Source organism: Leopardus geoffroyi, chromosome C1 (genome assembly GCF_018350155.1).
Source record: "Leopardus geoffroyi isolate Oge1 chromosome C1, O.geoffroyi_Oge1_pat1.0, whole genome shotgun sequence".
Taxonomy (NCBI): Eukaryota; Metazoa; Chordata; class Mammalia; order Carnivora; family Felidae; genus Leopardus; species Leopardus geoffroyi.
The window spans coordinates 163,114,276-163,131,774 of NC_059328.1; the positions used below are offsets into that span (position 1 = coordinate 163,114,276).

Sequence of the window (17,499 nt, forward strand, 5' to 3'; positions counted from 1 at the left end):
ACATTTAGTAAAGAGTGTTGATGCTTACTGGCCAGGACTATGCAGTGCTCTTGTTACACAATTTTTTCTTTGGGTTTGGTAATAGATTAGCTAGCTAGCTGATTTTTTAAGATTAAAAAGCATTTTTAAGACAAACAGCATTGTAATGAATCAGCATGCATGGGGGTAGTATTAAATGGAGTATTTAGTATGACAAAAAGTGGATGCCATCTCATGATTTAATTTTCATATTATATATATATATATATATATATATATATATATATATATATATATATATATGAATATATTCTTTCAAAGGCCCAAATTCAGGGGTAGCACCTTAGAAAAGAGATTCTGAATCTGGAATGTGCATCAGAATGACCTTGAACCTTGTTAAAAATATAAATTCTCATTCTTGGTTCAGCAGTACAGGTACTGAAATTTGAGTGATACAGAGAAGATTGGCATGTTCCCTGTGTAAGGATGACATGCAAATTTGTGAAGTGGGTCATATTAAAAACATTTTCCTGGGTTCCAAGAGATTTTTATTTGGGTAGGTCTGAGGTGGAGCCCAGGTACCTGTATTTAACAAGCACTCCTTAAGTGCTTAAGTGGTCCACAACTTTCATTTTGAGAAACACTGGAAGCCTTACTCAGGAAGATGAGGGGGGTGCCTGGGTGGCTGAGTCGGTTAAGCATCCGACTTCGGCTCAGGTCATGATCTCACTGTTCATGAGTTTGAGTCCCGCATCAGGCTCTGTGCTGACAGCTAGGAGCCTGGAGCCTGCTTCAGATTCTCTCTGTCTCTCTCTCTCTCTCTCTCTCTCTCTCTGCCCCTCCCCTGCTGGAGTTCTGTCTCTCTCTGTCTTTCAAAAATAAACAAACATTAAGAAGAAAAAAAGATGAGGAAAACACACCTGAGTGTGGGGCAGTAAGGCTCAACCAATTCACAAGAGTTGTACCTTCTTTGGGTCCTGGTGATGCATTACTTCAAGCTTTTGAATAGGTCATGTATTCTGCCTTGTCCTAAAGTTATTTGTGTACTTGCCTCAGTCCACAAAGGACTGTAAGCCCCCTGAAACGGAATTTAGGTGGTCCTGACCTTTGTGTCTTCAACTGGATTCACCCCATGCCTTCTCATTACTGAGAAGGTGCTCAATACTATTTGTCAGATGAATGCAGACAACAATGGCAAAAATGCAGTTTGAAGACTGTGACTGAAGTAGTCTTGGCCCCCTTCACTCACCAGGGGTAAGACCTTGAGGTCACTTCCTCCCTCAGTGTGTCAGCCCTGCATTTGTAACATGGGAGATCAGTCTCTTCCTCCACCACAGGGCTGCCATGGGTAAACATGAGGGACTGTTTGTGAAAATACTCTGAAATTCTGGAGCCACTTACTTGACTTCTTTTGAACATGACTGTCTTTTGCTTTACCTTTATTTCCCCTGTGAATGAGTGCTGGGTTGTATGACTGAGGCAAAGAACACAAAGTGTACTTCTGGCCATTATGGGAAAGCAAATTCTATGATTTGGAATTTAAACTTTTCCAAGTTCAAGGAGAGTAAAAAATAAATTCAATACAAAAAGTTTATAATAGGATTGGAAGAAATACTCCACAAATACTGAACAGTAGAAAGCAAGGGAGATACACTGAAGAGCACATTAACTATTCACATTGCAGTTTGGGACTTTCAGAAATCTGTGCTTAATGAAAAATGATGTCTGAATTTTAGTGGCTCCCCTGAGATCACCTTAAAAGGTAGCAAGTGTCTGATAAGATGAGCTCATACATACAGGTACGTTCTTTTGAAAGTGTCAAAATGGTAGTTATGACCACTCCTTAAACTGTAAAGGAGCAAAGAACCAAAAGAAATTAGATCACTTAACAAGAGGCAATGTGCCCTAGCTGGTAAATGGTGGGTCTGGGACTAGAGCTAGTGCATAGCCCAGTGAGGAAAATAAACGCAATGTACCTACGAACCTATGTTTGTTCAGTTGAGCCTACTATCTTTTATTCTAAGAGTTTGGCTTATTAAAATGCCCTTGCTTTTATGAAACGTCAGTATTTTTTTTAAACTGGCATATGGAAAGTTGACAATATTATGACTTCCCATTCAAATGTATTTATTCAACCTTGAGTTTGAATTCTGGATCAATCACAGCAAGTGGCTTGAGGCAAATTTCTAATTGATTCAGGCCTCAGTTCTCCACGTGTAAAGTCACATTGACTAACAATGACATATGCAATAATATTTGCAAAGATCTTAGCACAATTTGTAGTACATAGTAGATGATCAATAACTGGTGGTGGTTATACGGAAAATGAAAACAATATTTATGTTGTCATCTAGATAAGTAAATTAGGCAATGGGTCTTGTGTTTACACTTCTGTGTTAGATATATTTTTCCATTTTTCTATGGTGGCCCCATCTGGGACCTGTCCATACCTTTGCTCTAAGAGTAAGTCCAAGCAGGAAGCACCAAGGGGGAGGGAATTTCCCTTTCATGCACACAGCCAACCAGCCTTGTGTTGGTGGTGAGGAGCATGTCTCTAGAACCAGTGGTAGAGTGGGTTTGTGCCTACTGGCTGATGTTCTTGTTAAATCTAGAATGTAGACCCTTGATTCTAGGACTAGTGCTTCCTATTGTATAATATGTATCTTCATATTCCCTATGCCTAATAAATTGTAGCTACTCAATCAGTGTTGTTTATTTGAATGAATACATGTAAAAATGGATCTTTGGGAATACAATAGCACCATAAGGCATTAGGGTTTCCCAATTATCTGATATTTGCTTCAGATACCTATCTTAAATAGATAGATAGCATTTTGACAGTCGACCTTTAACTTACTAAACTGCTTGGAGACAGAAAACAGGAAAACGGTGGGAGTTCCTCATGACTAAAACACATTTATGTTGAGTCCATGATGGATACACCAGCTGTTCTGGCAGGCATCTTCCTGGGCAAAATTTAAGCTAAATCTGAGCTCAATGTCTAATAGCATCCAGACTTCTTTCCCAGACCCCTCAGAGGTCAAACATGTTATCTAGATGGGTCACATTGTGGGGCCTTTAAGTGACTCTAATGCAATGTGAGCGGTACAATGATTGAATTATTTTAGAAATATCTACTGACCACTCTGGGACTACAAAGGAGCACACACTTTTGCTGTCTTCTATTTGTCTGGGACCCTCCTGTCACTGTTATGGAAAGCTGGTGGCTTAAGGAAGCTTTTAAGATACGCACTTTGGTTGATTTCTCTATCAGAAGCTGGGAAGGGCAATAAGGCAAGGACAGGTTTTGTGGGGCTGAGCTTTAGACAATTTAGGCTGCTATATTAAGAAAATTAGTATAAAATCATGAATAAAACATTAGATGTAAAAATGAGTCCTTCCTTATTAGAAGGGATCCTTGCAAGTGGAGGTCCCAAAGCTGGAGCTTCCTTAGCTTCCTGTAAACGTGCCTCTGTAATGCTAAGGAATTCGTGGTAGAGTGTTGATGGGACATTTCAAACATTTACCAGTAAGAGAAATGTGTACAGGTATCCCCCGATTTTTTGAAAGGTTGCATTAGGCCACTTCACTTTTATGGAAGACCTACATTGTACCTTTTTGCTAACTGAAAGAAATCCAAAGAGAGTTTTTGCTTTTAGGAAACAGGCAAAAAGTGAAAATAGCGTTCAGTGTTTGTTTTGCAGCAAGCCATTGTAGAAGCAGTGCAAGCCCCAAGCCGTGAGGGTGGCACCGCCAAGCCCCTTCCCTGGAAACCACACTGGGCATCTCAGCGTCAAGCTCTGTAGCTTTGAACCTTGCCTCTGAGCATCTGTGCTTTATCTCAATTTATCTTGCACATCCGTTAGCAAGATGTGTCCTAAGGGACCAGAGAAGCCAAAAAGAGATTGTTTTTCTGGGGTCTGAGAATGCTCAAAAAATTTTCCATGTGAGTTCACGGTAATTGTTTCTTTGCTTTATGCCATTTTGGCTTAGGAAAGTTTTCATAGGAGCGCTCTGCTTCCGGGTAGTGGGGGAATCCTGCAGCTAACTATAGCTCCAGAGACAGACATGAAGGACCAAGTGCTCAGAGTGTAGGGAAGCCAGGCTGTGGGGAAGACAGCAGAGAAAGGGGCCACTCTAAATTGTGTGTCCAGTAAGCCTTCAGTTAGTAAGAATGTCAGGGAACTGGGGAATCCTTTAGGAATTAATAAAAAAAAGCAGGGCACCCGGGTGGCTCAGTCGGTTAAGTATCTGACTTTGGCTCCGGTCATGATGTCATGGTCTGTGAGTTCGAGTCCCGCATCCCACATCAGGTGAGCCCCTGCTCCACTTCGGGTGAGCCCTACTTCTCCATCTCTCCCTGTCCCTTGTGGGATTCCCTCTCTCCCTCCCTCTCTCTGCCCCTCACTCACTTGCACCCTCTCTCTCTCAAAAAAAATTAATCAAAAAGTAAAAAGACATTTTTATAGGCCATCAAAACTTTTTCTAAAACCTTCCCTCCCCCACCTCCAGTTTTCCTGTAGTTTAAAAAAATTTTTAAATCAATTTAATTTGGGGCACCTGGGTGGCCCAGTCGGTTGAGCATCTGACTCTTGATTTTGGCTCAGGTCATGATCCCAGGATTGTGGGATTGAGCCCTGCTTCAGGCTCCCTGCTGAGTGTGGAGCCTGCTTAAGATTCTGTGTCTCCTCTATCCTGCTCTCTCTCCCTCTGTAAAATAATAATAATAATAATAATAATAATAATAATAAATTTAATTCACCCATTGAGATGAAAGGAGAAAAGAAACCAAATAATCCCTTAAGGGAGGAAAATTATAAAGTATTTACTTTCTCTTCTTAATAGAAAACTCTCTGTTGCTTTGGCACTTGTGACTGGTGGGAGCAGGGGTAACTGCTACTCTGAGACCATTCCTCAGATAGAGTGGGGACACTATTTGGTTGTGGTGAGGCTGGTACATAAAAATGTACTGAATGGCTGAATGAACCAAATGAATGATTCCAGTTTTAACAAATGAGGCCAGTTTTGAAAGCAATTTTTATCCTAAGAGTGTTGCAATTAAATTTTATTAGACTCTTTTTTAAAATGTTTATTTTGAGACAGAGAGTGGGTGCAGAGAGAGAGGAAGAGAGAGAGTCCCAAGCAGGCTCCAAGCTGTCAGCAGAGAGCCTCATGTGGGGCTCGATTTCACAAAATATGAGATCATGACCTGAGCCAAAATCAAGAGTCAGACCCTCCACTGACTGAGCCACCCAGGCGCCCCAAACTTTAGCAGACTCTTCTGAATGCACTGAAAATGCCTTCCTGAATATGGCCTCAGTTTGATAGCAAAGGGATTAGAAAATCGAATGGAACTAACTTTCATTGAGCGCCTGACATATGCCAGTTATTTTGCCTGATGTTCTGTATATTTAAGCACTGTAAACATTTTGCAGTTGAGGAAATTAGAACTCAGAGGGCTTAAATACCTTGTCATTGGCCTTCCAGGGAGCTAGTGGCAGAGCTAGGATCCAGATCCAAATTTGCATGTCCTGGGCTTGTTCTCTGACCCTGTAGCTTGTCATTTGGTCTTTTCTTTCCAGCAGATGTGAAAGACACATGAAGCAGAGACTTGTGCTAGAGGTGGGGAGGATCATAATGAAGGGAGCGTTGGGGCACCTGGCTGGCTCAGTTGGCGGAACGTGTGACTCTTGATCTCTGGGTTGTGAGTTTGAGCCCCAGGTTGGGGGTGGAGATTACTTAAAAATCAAATCTTAAGAAAAAATAAGGGGGTGTGTGGTGGTGAGGTGACAGGCCAGGCTGCTTGTGCATTAGTAGTATGTGATTTGGGGTCTTATATACTCATCTGTAAGACCAGAGGGTGGGACTAGATGACCTCCAAATGGGGTGACCACACAGCCCAGTTTTCCAGGGCAGCCCCAATTTGTACCTGTTGTGCCAAAGCAACAATTATCAGTATTCCCTCCTACTCTCAAAAGTGTTCTACTCGTGGATCATAAATTCTGAGGCTGCCCTATATATAGGTTCTTTCCAGGTCTTACTTCCAAATGGAATCTAATAATTTCCTTGATGACCAAAGCAGCATGAATTTTCATTTTTCAGGCCTGTGAGGTCGAAGGGACATCATGTGAGGTGTCCTCTGTCTGGAGGTTGCTTTGCATTTCTGGTACGGATAGTCTGCCTGCTATTGCCTCTTCCTCTACAGGTACATTAGGAAATTCCCTTTCAGGCAGTTTGGCTCCAGTAAATTTGGGATCATTATATAAATATTTGTTGTTTTACCAAGAGTGGCTACCTGGCTACCAGTTACTGAGTGCCAGAATAAGTCAGGCCAAGTACTGAGTGTATTATCTCATTTAATGCATTTATTAATCCTGTAAGATAGTTACTTGTAGATAAGGAAGTGGAGGCTTAGAAAAGTTTGCAACTTGCAAGTAAGAGATGGACGCAGGTCTTCTAATCTCTTAACCATTATACTGCATTAAGATACGTACACACATGTGCGCAGCAGATAATTAAAAAAATTATCGGGCCCCCTAAATTCCCCCTGGCCTTTCCTGTATTTCTCAGTGTCAATTCTATTCTTTGTGGTTTCCTGGCCCATTGGTCCCACCATCCATCTGTACCTTAGAGTCTTAAAGCATCTGCTTCAAGTAAACAGACAGCAGACTTTGGCTATGATGCAGGTTCTCAGGAAAAACAAACAAGGGATTAGAAAGTAGATGTGAGGTACACACACCATGAACCTCCACCACTACCTTCTCCTTTTCTTTTCTTTGAGTTTGTCTTTCTTTACCAAAGTATAAAACAGAAAACAGACGCTTGCTTTTTCATTTGTATTTACATAGACAATACTTAAATAAAAACCACCAGTTGACACTCTTATCATTCTGCTTTTATTTATTGTCTGGCTAACTTACAAAGACGCAGATGTCTAGGGTAGACTCTACCCCACCATTTAAACTGTCCTAATGACATCGATACCAAAATGTGCATGTTTACATAATGCAGTGGTATGAAAAACATTTTTTTTTCCTTTACTGTCCCTGACTATAAACAGGGAAAAATTAATTTCATGCCAAAAAATTTTGGCCACTTTAACAATCATCCCATTTCTGCTACTAACATAACAAAATTGGTATTACAAGTTAAAATATAAAAGCCTAACAGTTTTTACAAATATGCAAATAATCTGCTACTTAGACATAAAAAGTCGATTTCTTTCAAATCACAAAGTAAGGCACCATTGGATTAAACATTTCTCTCGGCTTCTACTAAATAAAATGCATAGTGAAATAAATATGGAACACTGAATTTTAATACTGTAATACATTTCAATATAAAATGATATGTGAATATTAAAATACTGTATTGCATCTTGAATACATTTATCTGGAAATATTGTGGAAAAAAAACAAATGTGAGCCCTGATTTCAGGGAAGAAAATATTCATTTTTGTGATTTGCCATAGTTGAAGATTTTAGCATAGAAATTATTCAGTTTGGGCTGCAATTAGGTTGCCAACTTTCAAAGAAAGGGTGTAGGTGTATTAATGAAACATTTACTTAAAAAAAGACCTGCTAAAACTTCTCTGTCCTGGATGAAGAGCAACTCTGTACTGTGGCTCTGTTTCAGACGTTAGGAGGGCACTATGAGGTTGGGATATACAAGGAAATTGGCCATTCTTTACTGCCCCTTATAAAATTCAGATCCAAAATCCTTTGGATCAGACTTTTCTATGCCATATTTACTATTAAGGCCAGATTCCGTCTTTTCTAAAGTGGGTCATAAGGCTTTATCATAAGGATTTGTATCAACTATTGATATCTGATCAAAGAATCCAAAATAAAATGATGCTATTACCTAAAAAAAATGTTTTTTCGAAAATACTTTGCCACACTTGTTACACTTTTATATTTCTTAATTCTCTTTGGGTAAAGGGCCCCAAATGACTGTATGACAGACAGATGAATGGAAGAGGAGAGTTAGAAAAACCAAGTTCTCTAATGTTCTAAGCCCAAGACTTTGGCAAGGAAAGTTACAAAAATACAATATATTCAAATGGGCAACTTCATTATTTATTAGATATCCCATTTATTAGAACTCTAAGTTCTTTTGCTTTTATATAAATGAAACAATTATTTATTCTATAAATAGGAATGTGTCTTTCAAATTTTTCTTTGGATTGATTTCTCATTAGCATCTCCCAGGAATACATGAATACACTGAAACCAGGATACAAAGTTTAGGTATACATATATATATATATATATGTGGCCACGTGCTTTTAAAAAATAAGTAATGGTAATTTTAAACATAATCAACCATATAAAACATCTAAATGGAAATACCCCCCCCCCAAATCTATAGCTAGATTTAAAAGTCCCAGTAAAGTTTTGTAAACAAAAATCATACAAAAAAAGGGCAAGGCTGGCTCGTCCCTATGGTCCTTCCCATGGAGCTGTATTTGTATAGATCCAAGGCAAGTGATTCCCCCAGCAGAGTCAAGACAAATTCTCTTCGATTTGTAGTAGCAATGTCTCTCAACCCCATCAACATCAGATTTAGATTAGAGTTTTGCCCATCAACCCAAACCTGCTTCCTTCCTCCACATTTTCAATTTGCCACCTTTTCCTAACTTTCTCGCACAACTGTGGAGCCTACGAGCCTCCCTGCCCTGATGTGCAAGCTAGACAGGGGAGGAAATGAAGTGCAAGGCAGGAATCCAACTGATAGGTGAGCTCAAGGCAGCTGGCTCTGAGCCCCAAAGCCCCAGCTGGCTTTCGGTTTCTTTCCCATGGCTTTATTCCACGTGACTGTACACCCTGTGAGATCAATTTCTGACCTTGGTATTGTGAAGCAACAGATGTTAAGGCAAGAGGGGGAATAAGGGAGCAAAATCTAAGATCAAGCTGTCTGCCAAACAAGGTGTTAGGTCCTAACCTCATTTTTAGTTACTTTTTGAATGGCTAAAGCTCATCTTGCATTTTCTTTGTCTGTTTTTGAAATAAGAGGTTTTTGTACCATCCTCTGTCTTCTGGGCCTGTGCTGTCCAATATGGTCGCCGCCAGCCACGTGTGGCTGAGCACTTGGGATGTGACTAGTCGGAAAGGAGATGTACTCTCAATGTAAAATATACCTGCATTTTGAAGACTTAGTACCAAAACACAATGTGAAATATCTCCTTAATAGTTGTTATACTAATTGCAGGTTGAAATGATAATATTTTGGGTATTCGGGTTAAATAAAATACATTAAAATTAATTTCCCCTTGTCCTTTTTTAATGTAGCTACTAGAAATTAAAAAACTGCTTAGGTGGCTCACATTGTATTTCCGTTGGAAAGCTCTATCCTAGAGCTTGTCTCAGACTGCCAAAGATTGCACATCCTGTAACTGAAAAATGTTACATGAGCCCTGATGCAGCAACTTGCTTCCATGGTCTGTGGTGCATGCAATCGGACAGAAAGCCAAGCATGCAAAAAGGGCATGGAAGCAAATAGCTCTCAGGGACTTTAATATTACAGTCTGTAGCAAATAAGCAGTGAATGTTTGAATTTGGTTGGTTGAGAGCTAGGACACAATTCATCTCTGCCACCTTGCCACAAAAGCCTACTGACCCCTAAGCAACCAACGCTGGCGGGCTGTAGCTGAAGCAAGCAATAGCTTTGAGAATATACACAACATAAAAAGCCAGGTGCATTTCTTTCCTGCATTCCCACCACCCCCCTCCCACCCACCCCCCCCCACACACACATTCCCATGTTACCCTACCTTCCTCCCTATTGCCAGTATGAAGGGGCCAAGGGAAGACAAGGGGAGGAGGGTTTGCAGCCCTTGGATAGTAACAACAGAAGTAGCTCTTGGGCTCAGATGGAGAAGAGCAGGTAAAGATCACCTCGGGATGGGAGGGAGTGGAGGGGCACCCCTTTCTCTTCGGTTGGATCCACCTTGATGAAAACATAGACAAAATACAAATTTTGGTTAGAAAGCTTGTGATCTCACTATACAAATTGAAAGATAGTTGCAAAAGTACCCACTACCTCACCCTCTATAACCAAGGCTGTAAATAACTGGCATATGTGAATGAGAAGTAACAAGTGAGGGGAAGAAGCAAGTGAGGATCTGAATGAACATTACTAGAGATGGGTGACCCACCACTGGCTACTGAGTACTTGTGAAATCAAGGGAAAAAAATTGTAAACAGTTTTTTAAAGTTTACTTATTTAGGGGTGCCTGGGTGGTTAAGTTGGTTAAGCATCAGACTTCAGCTCAGATCATGATCTTGTGGTTCATGGGTTCGAGTCCTGCATTGGGCTCTGTGCTGACAGCTCAGAGCCTGGAGCCTGCTTCAGACTCTGTGTCTCCCTCTCTGCCCCTTTTCTGCTTGTGCTCTCTCTCTCTCTCTCTCTCAAAAAAAAAAAAAAAAAAAAAAAAAAAAACATTAAAAAATTTAAAAAAATAAAAAGTTTACCTATTTATTGAGAGAGAGGGGAAAAAAACCAAAACAAAACACGAGCAGTGGAGGGGCAGAAAGAGAGGGAGAGAGAATCCTAAGCAGGTTCCATGCTGTCAGTGCAGAGTCCTATGTGGGGCTCAAATCCACAAACTGTGAGATCATGACCTAAGCCAAAGTTGGACGCTTAACTGACTGAGCCACCCAGGAGCCCCCCAAAAAATTTTAAAAAGTACTTGTCTTCTTGCCACAAACATAGTATGTATTTATGACAGATTCAGAAAATATTGATGAACAAAAACAAAACAAAATCTCACCAATGCCTGTACCACCTGGAGATAACCAATAACATTATGTAAATATTTTCCATTTATTTTCTCTATATAAACAGTTCCCTTTTTTCTTCCCCAAATAGGATCATATGTAGTTGGTCTGAATCTTTTTCAAGAGTCGTTACTGTTTATACATACAATTATTAATGACACATTACATTCTATTATACAGTATACTATATCTAATCAATCCCCTTTTATTGGGCATTTAGGTATCTTCTAATTTCTAAACAATGCTTTTTAAAAAAAAGCTTATTTTGAGAAAGAAGAGAGAGAGAGAGAGAGTACATGCGTGTGTGAGTAGGGGAAGGGCAGAGAGAAAGGGAGAGAGACTCAAACTCACGAACCGCGAGATCATGACCTGAGCCGAAATCAAGAGTCGGATGCATAACTGACTGAGCCAGCCAGGTGCCCCAACAATGCTTTTTTGATAGTAACTATCCTAAAAGGTGTGAAGTTGTATTTCATTGTAGTTTTATTTGCATTTCCCTAATGATCAGTGATTTTGAGCATCTTTTCATGTGTTTCTTTGGCAATATGGATATTTTCCTCAGAGAAATGTCTATGCAAGTATTCAACCCATTTTAAAAATTGGGTTTTTGTTGTTGCTGAATTGTAGGACTTCTTTATATATTCTGGATATTAATGTTTTATCAGATATATGATTTGCAAATATTTTATCCCATTTCGTGGGTTGTCTCTTCACTCCATTGACCGTGTTCTTTTAAAAACTATGCATATTCTGGGCTCTCAGTACCAAGTTTAAAATCCATTCACAATTTTTAAAATTCATTTATCTCAGGTACATTTTTTCTAGGATCTAACAGGTGTTAGGCATGCAGCCAGGTGCTCTGATGCTGTGAGCAGACGTAGCAGGGGCACATGTCAGTTGAGGAAGGCTGCTGTGGCCACCGCTCTGGAGAGACTTCAAGGTGGGCTGGCACTAACAGATTCTTCAGGAGGCATATCAGCAGGGATTTCTGAGATAGAACCAAATCTCTGAGCAAGGGGAGGAGTTAGAAGAAGACACTGGCACCCCATTACCTTGCCTCTTCCTTCTGCCGTCCCGACCACATTTTTTCTTGGCCCCATACCCAAGCAAAGACTCATCTAGATGGAAACCAGTCATCTATCATGGAGCCCTGACCATCAGCTGACATACCACAGGTGGTTAGAAAAATGAGGGCTGGCCTTATGCAAAGCTGCAATTAGGTGGCACAGCTCAGGGCCGCCTGGGTGCCCTCCAGGCTGGTGCCCTACCTGGAGGCCACGGCAGCTATAGGAGCAGAATAAAACCACTCGGTAGTATTTTAGTTAGATGATCCAGAGATAATCCATTCAACACCCAGAATGCTGGAATATTTAAAGCAAATCTACAAAAACATTTTTGGGGGCAGTGGACGTTAATTCAATTTAAGAAACATTCTGAAATGCCTACTATATTTCAGGTTCTGTGCCACTTGAGGAAGATGCAATCATAAGCAGGACAGTTCCAGTCCTCAGGCTGTGTTCAGTCTTAAAGACAGAAGGGTAGGGAAGGGAATGTGTTCAGCTATTAAATTAAAAACCTAGGGGAAGGGGGTTGATTCTGTTACTGACTTAAATACACAGAGAGCACTTCAAGTAGATTAAGAATGCTTACACGAAACCAGGAAAAATATTTAGAGTCTATGTGAACAGCTCCTTAAAGTGAATTCATTTCTTAGTGCCCCCCAAATGAAGAGAAACAAGCTGTTTTCTTATCAGAGAGAAGCCCCTCTTCACGCCACACACACACACAGAACAAAGATACCTGTCTCACACAAAGGCTTATTTTCCACTCTTGTATAAATGTATTACACTTACACCTTTTTTATTAGTAAGCTTCTAGGAATAGAGTATTCCACATAAATGAGTTTTTCTAGTAATTACACTTTCCCTTCCAAGCAGCAGTATTCTGTTTACTTCTGGCATTTGTTCATGGAAATTTTTAAAAAATATTTTCTAGTGTGCCTGGGTGGCTCAGTCGGTTGAGCGTCTGACTTATGACTCAGGTCATGATCTCACGGTCTGTGAGATCGAGCCCCACACTGACAGCACAGACAGCACAGGGCCCACTTGGGATTCTCTCTCCCTCTCTCTCTGTCCCTCCCCTGCTCTCACTTTCTCTGCCTCTCAAAATAAATAAATAAATAAATAACATTAAAAAGAAAATAAAATATTTTCTAATTCTTTGAATTCTTCAGCAGAGGCACAGAGCACAGTTTGACCTATTCTTCACAACCCCGCGGAAACTCCTGTATTGTCCTGTGCTATGATACAAAGTACAACTCTGTGCCCCTGTCACACAGCCAGTCCCTCTCAGGACCTGGGACTCCCACCTATCACGTCTCCCTGAAGCCACTGATTTTGCTTTTAACCAGCCTTGACTTCAGCTATGAATCTGCTCAGTGGCTGGGAAACAACCAACCAAAAATTATTTAAGAACTGTGTGTTGGGGTACCAGGTGGCTCAGTTGGTTGAGCCTCTGGCTCTTGATTTCAGCTCAGCTCATGATCTCATGGTTTGTGAGCTCGATCCTCAAGTGGGGCTCCGTGCTGACTGCATGGAGCCTGCTTAGGGTTCTCTCTCTCTCCCTCTCTTTCTCTCTGCCCCTCCCTGGCACATGCACGTGTGTGCATGCGCTCTCTCTCAAAATAAATAAACTTAAAAAAAAAAAAAAAAAGAACTGTGTGTTAAAGGGTCAACAGGCACCGCGTATGTGTGAGGAGCTCCATCTAAGGAATGAGGACAAGGCTAGGGATGCTTTGGCATTTATCTGAAAATGCTCACTTTTTCTCCATACATTTCTGGTTTGGGAGTTTGGTTCTAAATCTAAGACTGTCACACGTCTGAGCCTCAGCACTGAATCTGTATATTTCATGCTAATTCTTTCTGAGTTCTAACCACTTATTGTGTTGAAATTTCAGTTTCACTATTTCTTCTTGTTCACCTTTTTGTTTCAACAGGAGAAAGGAGATTCACTTCTTCATGGTGGCATTACATATTTTAGTAAAACCCAGAAACAATCTAAATGTCCAATAATGGTAAACTAAATTACTGTATGCTGACTTGATGGAATGGGCAAGTGTTTTACTAAGCAAAATCATGTGAATCCCACCAAAAAACTGCACTCTATAATTATGACTACAAATCAATTTGAGTTATATGGATAAAAATGAGCAGAGGACCTGGTAAAATGAAAATAAATGTTATGTGGAGATTTTATGAAGATTATGTAGAAAGATTATGGGTGTATTTAAAATTTTCATGTAATGTTCTAGAAGCTAAAATCATAATATATTTATTTTATTTTACTTTAATATTATTATTTTTAAGATTTTATTTTTTTAGTAATCTCTACACCCAAGGTGGGGCTCGAGCTCACAACCCCGAGATCAAGAGCATGCTCCACTGACTGAGCCAGTCAGGTGCCTCTTAATATTTTCATTTATTTATTTTTTAAAGCTTATTTATATTTAGAGAGAGAGAGAAAGAGAGAGAGAGAGAGAGAGAGAGAAACACAGAATCCCAAGCAGGCTCCATACACTGTCAGCACAGAACCTGATGAGGGGCTTGGACCCACAAACTGCAAGATCATGACCCAAGCCAAAATCAAGAGTCAGATGCTTAACAGACTGAGCCACCCAGGTGCCCCATCCCCTTATTATTTTTTTAAGTAATCTCTACATCCAACATGGGGCTTGAAGTCAAGACCCTGAGATCAAGAGAGTCACATGCTCTACTGACTAAGCCTGCCAGGTGCTCCTAATCCTAATATATTGAAAATATCAGAGCAGTTACAGTGAGTTTTTGTTATAATTATTAAGACATTTGGCTAGTCTCAAAACTGGTAGTAATAGAAGATGCCTCTATTTGTGCTATCTTAGGAAAATCGAAATTGGGAAGGCTGTCCAAACAAGCAAAGCAATAAAATTTAACCTATTAGCAAACCAGTTATTTTCAGCTTGTAATGACACATTAAAATGATCATTTCTCATATGCATTCTGGATATCTCCATTTTTCCCTATTGCTTGTGGAAGGGGAGTTTACCAGAATGTAGACAGCTCCATATGGGGCTCTCTGCCCCACTCTAGGCAAGAGGCCTGGATTTCCTATACAACCCTGAGTTGTATATAACCCAGGCTATTCCAGTATGAAGCCACCAAAAGTCCTTGCAGAAATACTCACTCCGGGTTTCATTTCTTGCCAGTTTACTGGGATAACTTTTGGCCGTTGGTACATATGGCTCTGGAGGTGGCAAATCAGAAATCGGATGGAAGTAGAATCTGCTTTCCCACTCATCTGAGAGAGAGAAACAAACAGTATCTTCATAAAAGATAAATCTTCATATAAAGATTTATGTAATGAAAGGAGAGAACCGCAGAGATCACTTCTAGTCGTATGCCTAGAAGTTTAAAGCTCAAAATGCTACAAGTCACGGATTAGCACGTCAATGGAATACAAAGCAAATCAAAGCAAAGACAGATAAATAATGCAAGTGACTTTAATTAGAGTGATTAGGACCCAGCCAGTCCCTCTCGGGAGCCAGGGGCTAAAGTCCGAGATACCTTTCTTCCCACCAGTGGGCAAAGAAGTAACTGGGGCCCTCTCATAACAAAGGCAGGGGAAACTGGCTTATGAACTGTAAACCATGGTGCCTCTTGCCTACAGCCAACTGTTGAGAAAGGTAGATAAGGTAGGTAATAAGGCAAACTACAAAAAAAATTTTTTTTTCAGAGTCCTGGGATCTTCTAGAAAGTTAACCAAAATGAGACTTTAACAACGAGAGAGAAAAATGAACTGCCTTTTTGAAAAGTGGAGGAGGGAGGATTACTACTTTTAATTTGAAATTATAGTGGTCTCTAATGGTTACTTAGATCAGAGCAGTGCAGTGTGATAAGAATGAGGTTCACAGAAACAAGAAATGTTAACGCAAGCACACAAACAACAAACACAAATTTACCATTCAGTTGTCCCATAGCCTGAAAATGTTTCCAAGGAGCTGGGACCCCACCTTACCTTCACCTGAAGAGTCTTGGAAGCCATTTCTAATTGATGTTGATGGTGGAGGAGGGGGAGGTGCCCCAGCACCAGGCCTGTCGGGAGGAAGAGGAGGCCTAGGTCCACTCCTAGCACTATCTACTCCACTCCTGGACGGCAACTGGGGGGTGGCAGGCAGGGCCCGAGATGTGCTGCCATTTCTGCTTATTGGAGGGGGTGGTGGGAGAGGGCCTGGACCAAAAAAAAGGACAACATTTAGTGCAATACCTTACATCCTACATTACTAACGTTATGTCACCATCATTGTGCAATTATTGAACACCTGCTGGATACATGCCCTATAATTGGAAATGGTGGAGACTTTCTAAGAGATTTTTGTCAAGCAATGAGTAAGCACATATAAACAGAACTGAACTTACATACACATGTTTGTGTATAAAGAGTGCATACTGATAGTTAAATGGCTGTTTTGGTTTTGAGACAGTACTGATACAGTTAGGTTGAGAACAGGTGATAATTAATCCATGTATACTGACAGCTGTATACTTTAAAAAACACTTTATAATCCTTTTAAATAGCTACTGAACTAGTTTCTGTGACAATTGTGAAATAAACACCATTTGAAAAAGAACTACTGGGGTGCCTGGGTGGCTCAGTCAGTTAAGCGCCCGACTTCAGCTAAGGTCATGATCTTACAGTCTGTGAGTTCGAGCCCCACGTCAAGCTCTGTGCTGACAGCTCAGAGCCTGGAGCCTGCTTCGGATTCTGTGTCTCTCTGTCTCTCTCTGCCCCTCCCCTGCTCATGCTCTGTCTCTCTCTGTCTCATAAATAAAAACATTAAAAAAATTTTTTAAAATAATTACAAAAAGAATAAGATAGTTATGAAGTTATTTTAGGTCTTTAGAGGGACTAGATTCTTTAAATGCACACTGGTATTGCTAATTACACACGCATGTTTCCATGATGCATACAATCTGTTTCCAGACAAGTGGCATCAGGAAGCCAAATACCAATCATCCTGAGAATGGCAGGAGTTCCTTCTTGGTTCTTCCTCTTTGGGGTGGCAGACTAACAGGGAGCAACAAACAGCTAGTCCCTGTGCATGGCTACACATGCTGGCGTAGAGCCCTGACCCTGAGCAAGCTGGTTACTACATGGAACTTAATTACTATATACCTAAGAGCACCTGATAGTCATCTCACAGCACTCTTGCCAGGAATAAGTAGCCAAAATATCAAATAAAAAGTACTCTTTAAGTATTTGAAACCATTTAAAACAGTGGTATGGTAGAATCAGAAAATTTTAATTTCCTAAAAATAAAGCAAAATTCTTCTTTTTGATAATACAAAAGAAACCTCTCTTGCTTGTCCCATCTTGCAAATTCAGAGGCTCTTTGGGTTATGAGTAAATGAAAGAAAAAAAAAAAAGAACTTGAGCATTCTGATGCAATTCAAAATGGCCTTAGTAATTATTCCTTGTCTTCAGCAGCATGCTTTGCTCGCAAGATGCTGGCATTTTATGTAAATACATGTTATAGCTCTATAAATGTAAATATCTCTTATTAACTACAGAATCAGAAACCAACTGGAGGGCCTTAAACCGAACAACCCAGCCATTGCAGGTATCCCTGCCCGAAGTCTTGGCCCAAACCCCTGATGGGGGTGAGAGGCGTGCCCAGCCCTGGCTGGCCTCTCAAGGAGTCTTCAGTGCT

General features: G+C 40.5%; 1 protein-coding gene and 1 non-coding gene across 6 annotated transcripts in view; one reads left to right on the forward strand and one right to left on the reverse strand.

Moving 5' to 3' along the window:
* The first annotated feature begins 393 nt into the window (after positions 1-393).
* On the forward strand, positions 394-500 carry LOC123600175. Its single transcript, XR_006713549.1, has one exon. It is a non-coding gene; the product is annotated as a U6 spliceosomal RNA (small nuclear RNA).
* Positions 501-6,852: 6,352 nt separating this feature from the next.
* Positions 6,853-17,499, reverse strand: part of WIPF1 (WAS/WASL interacting protein family member 1) — a 125,118-nt gene continuing 114,471 nt past the window's right edge. For all 5 annotated transcript variants that reach the window (XM_045480256.1, XM_045480254.1, XM_045480255.1 and 2 more), the window contains 3 exons: positions 15,807-16,019; positions 14,976-15,089; positions 6,853-9,927 (listed from right to left, as the gene is read on the reverse strand). In XM_045480256.1, coding sequence (XP_045336212.1) covers positions 9,872-9,927; positions 14,976-15,089; positions 15,807-16,019 — 383 coding nt within the window. In that variant the 3' untranslated portion in view covers positions 6,853-9,871. The remainder of the gene's footprint in view (positions 9,928-14,975; positions 15,090-15,806; positions 16,020-17,499) is intronic.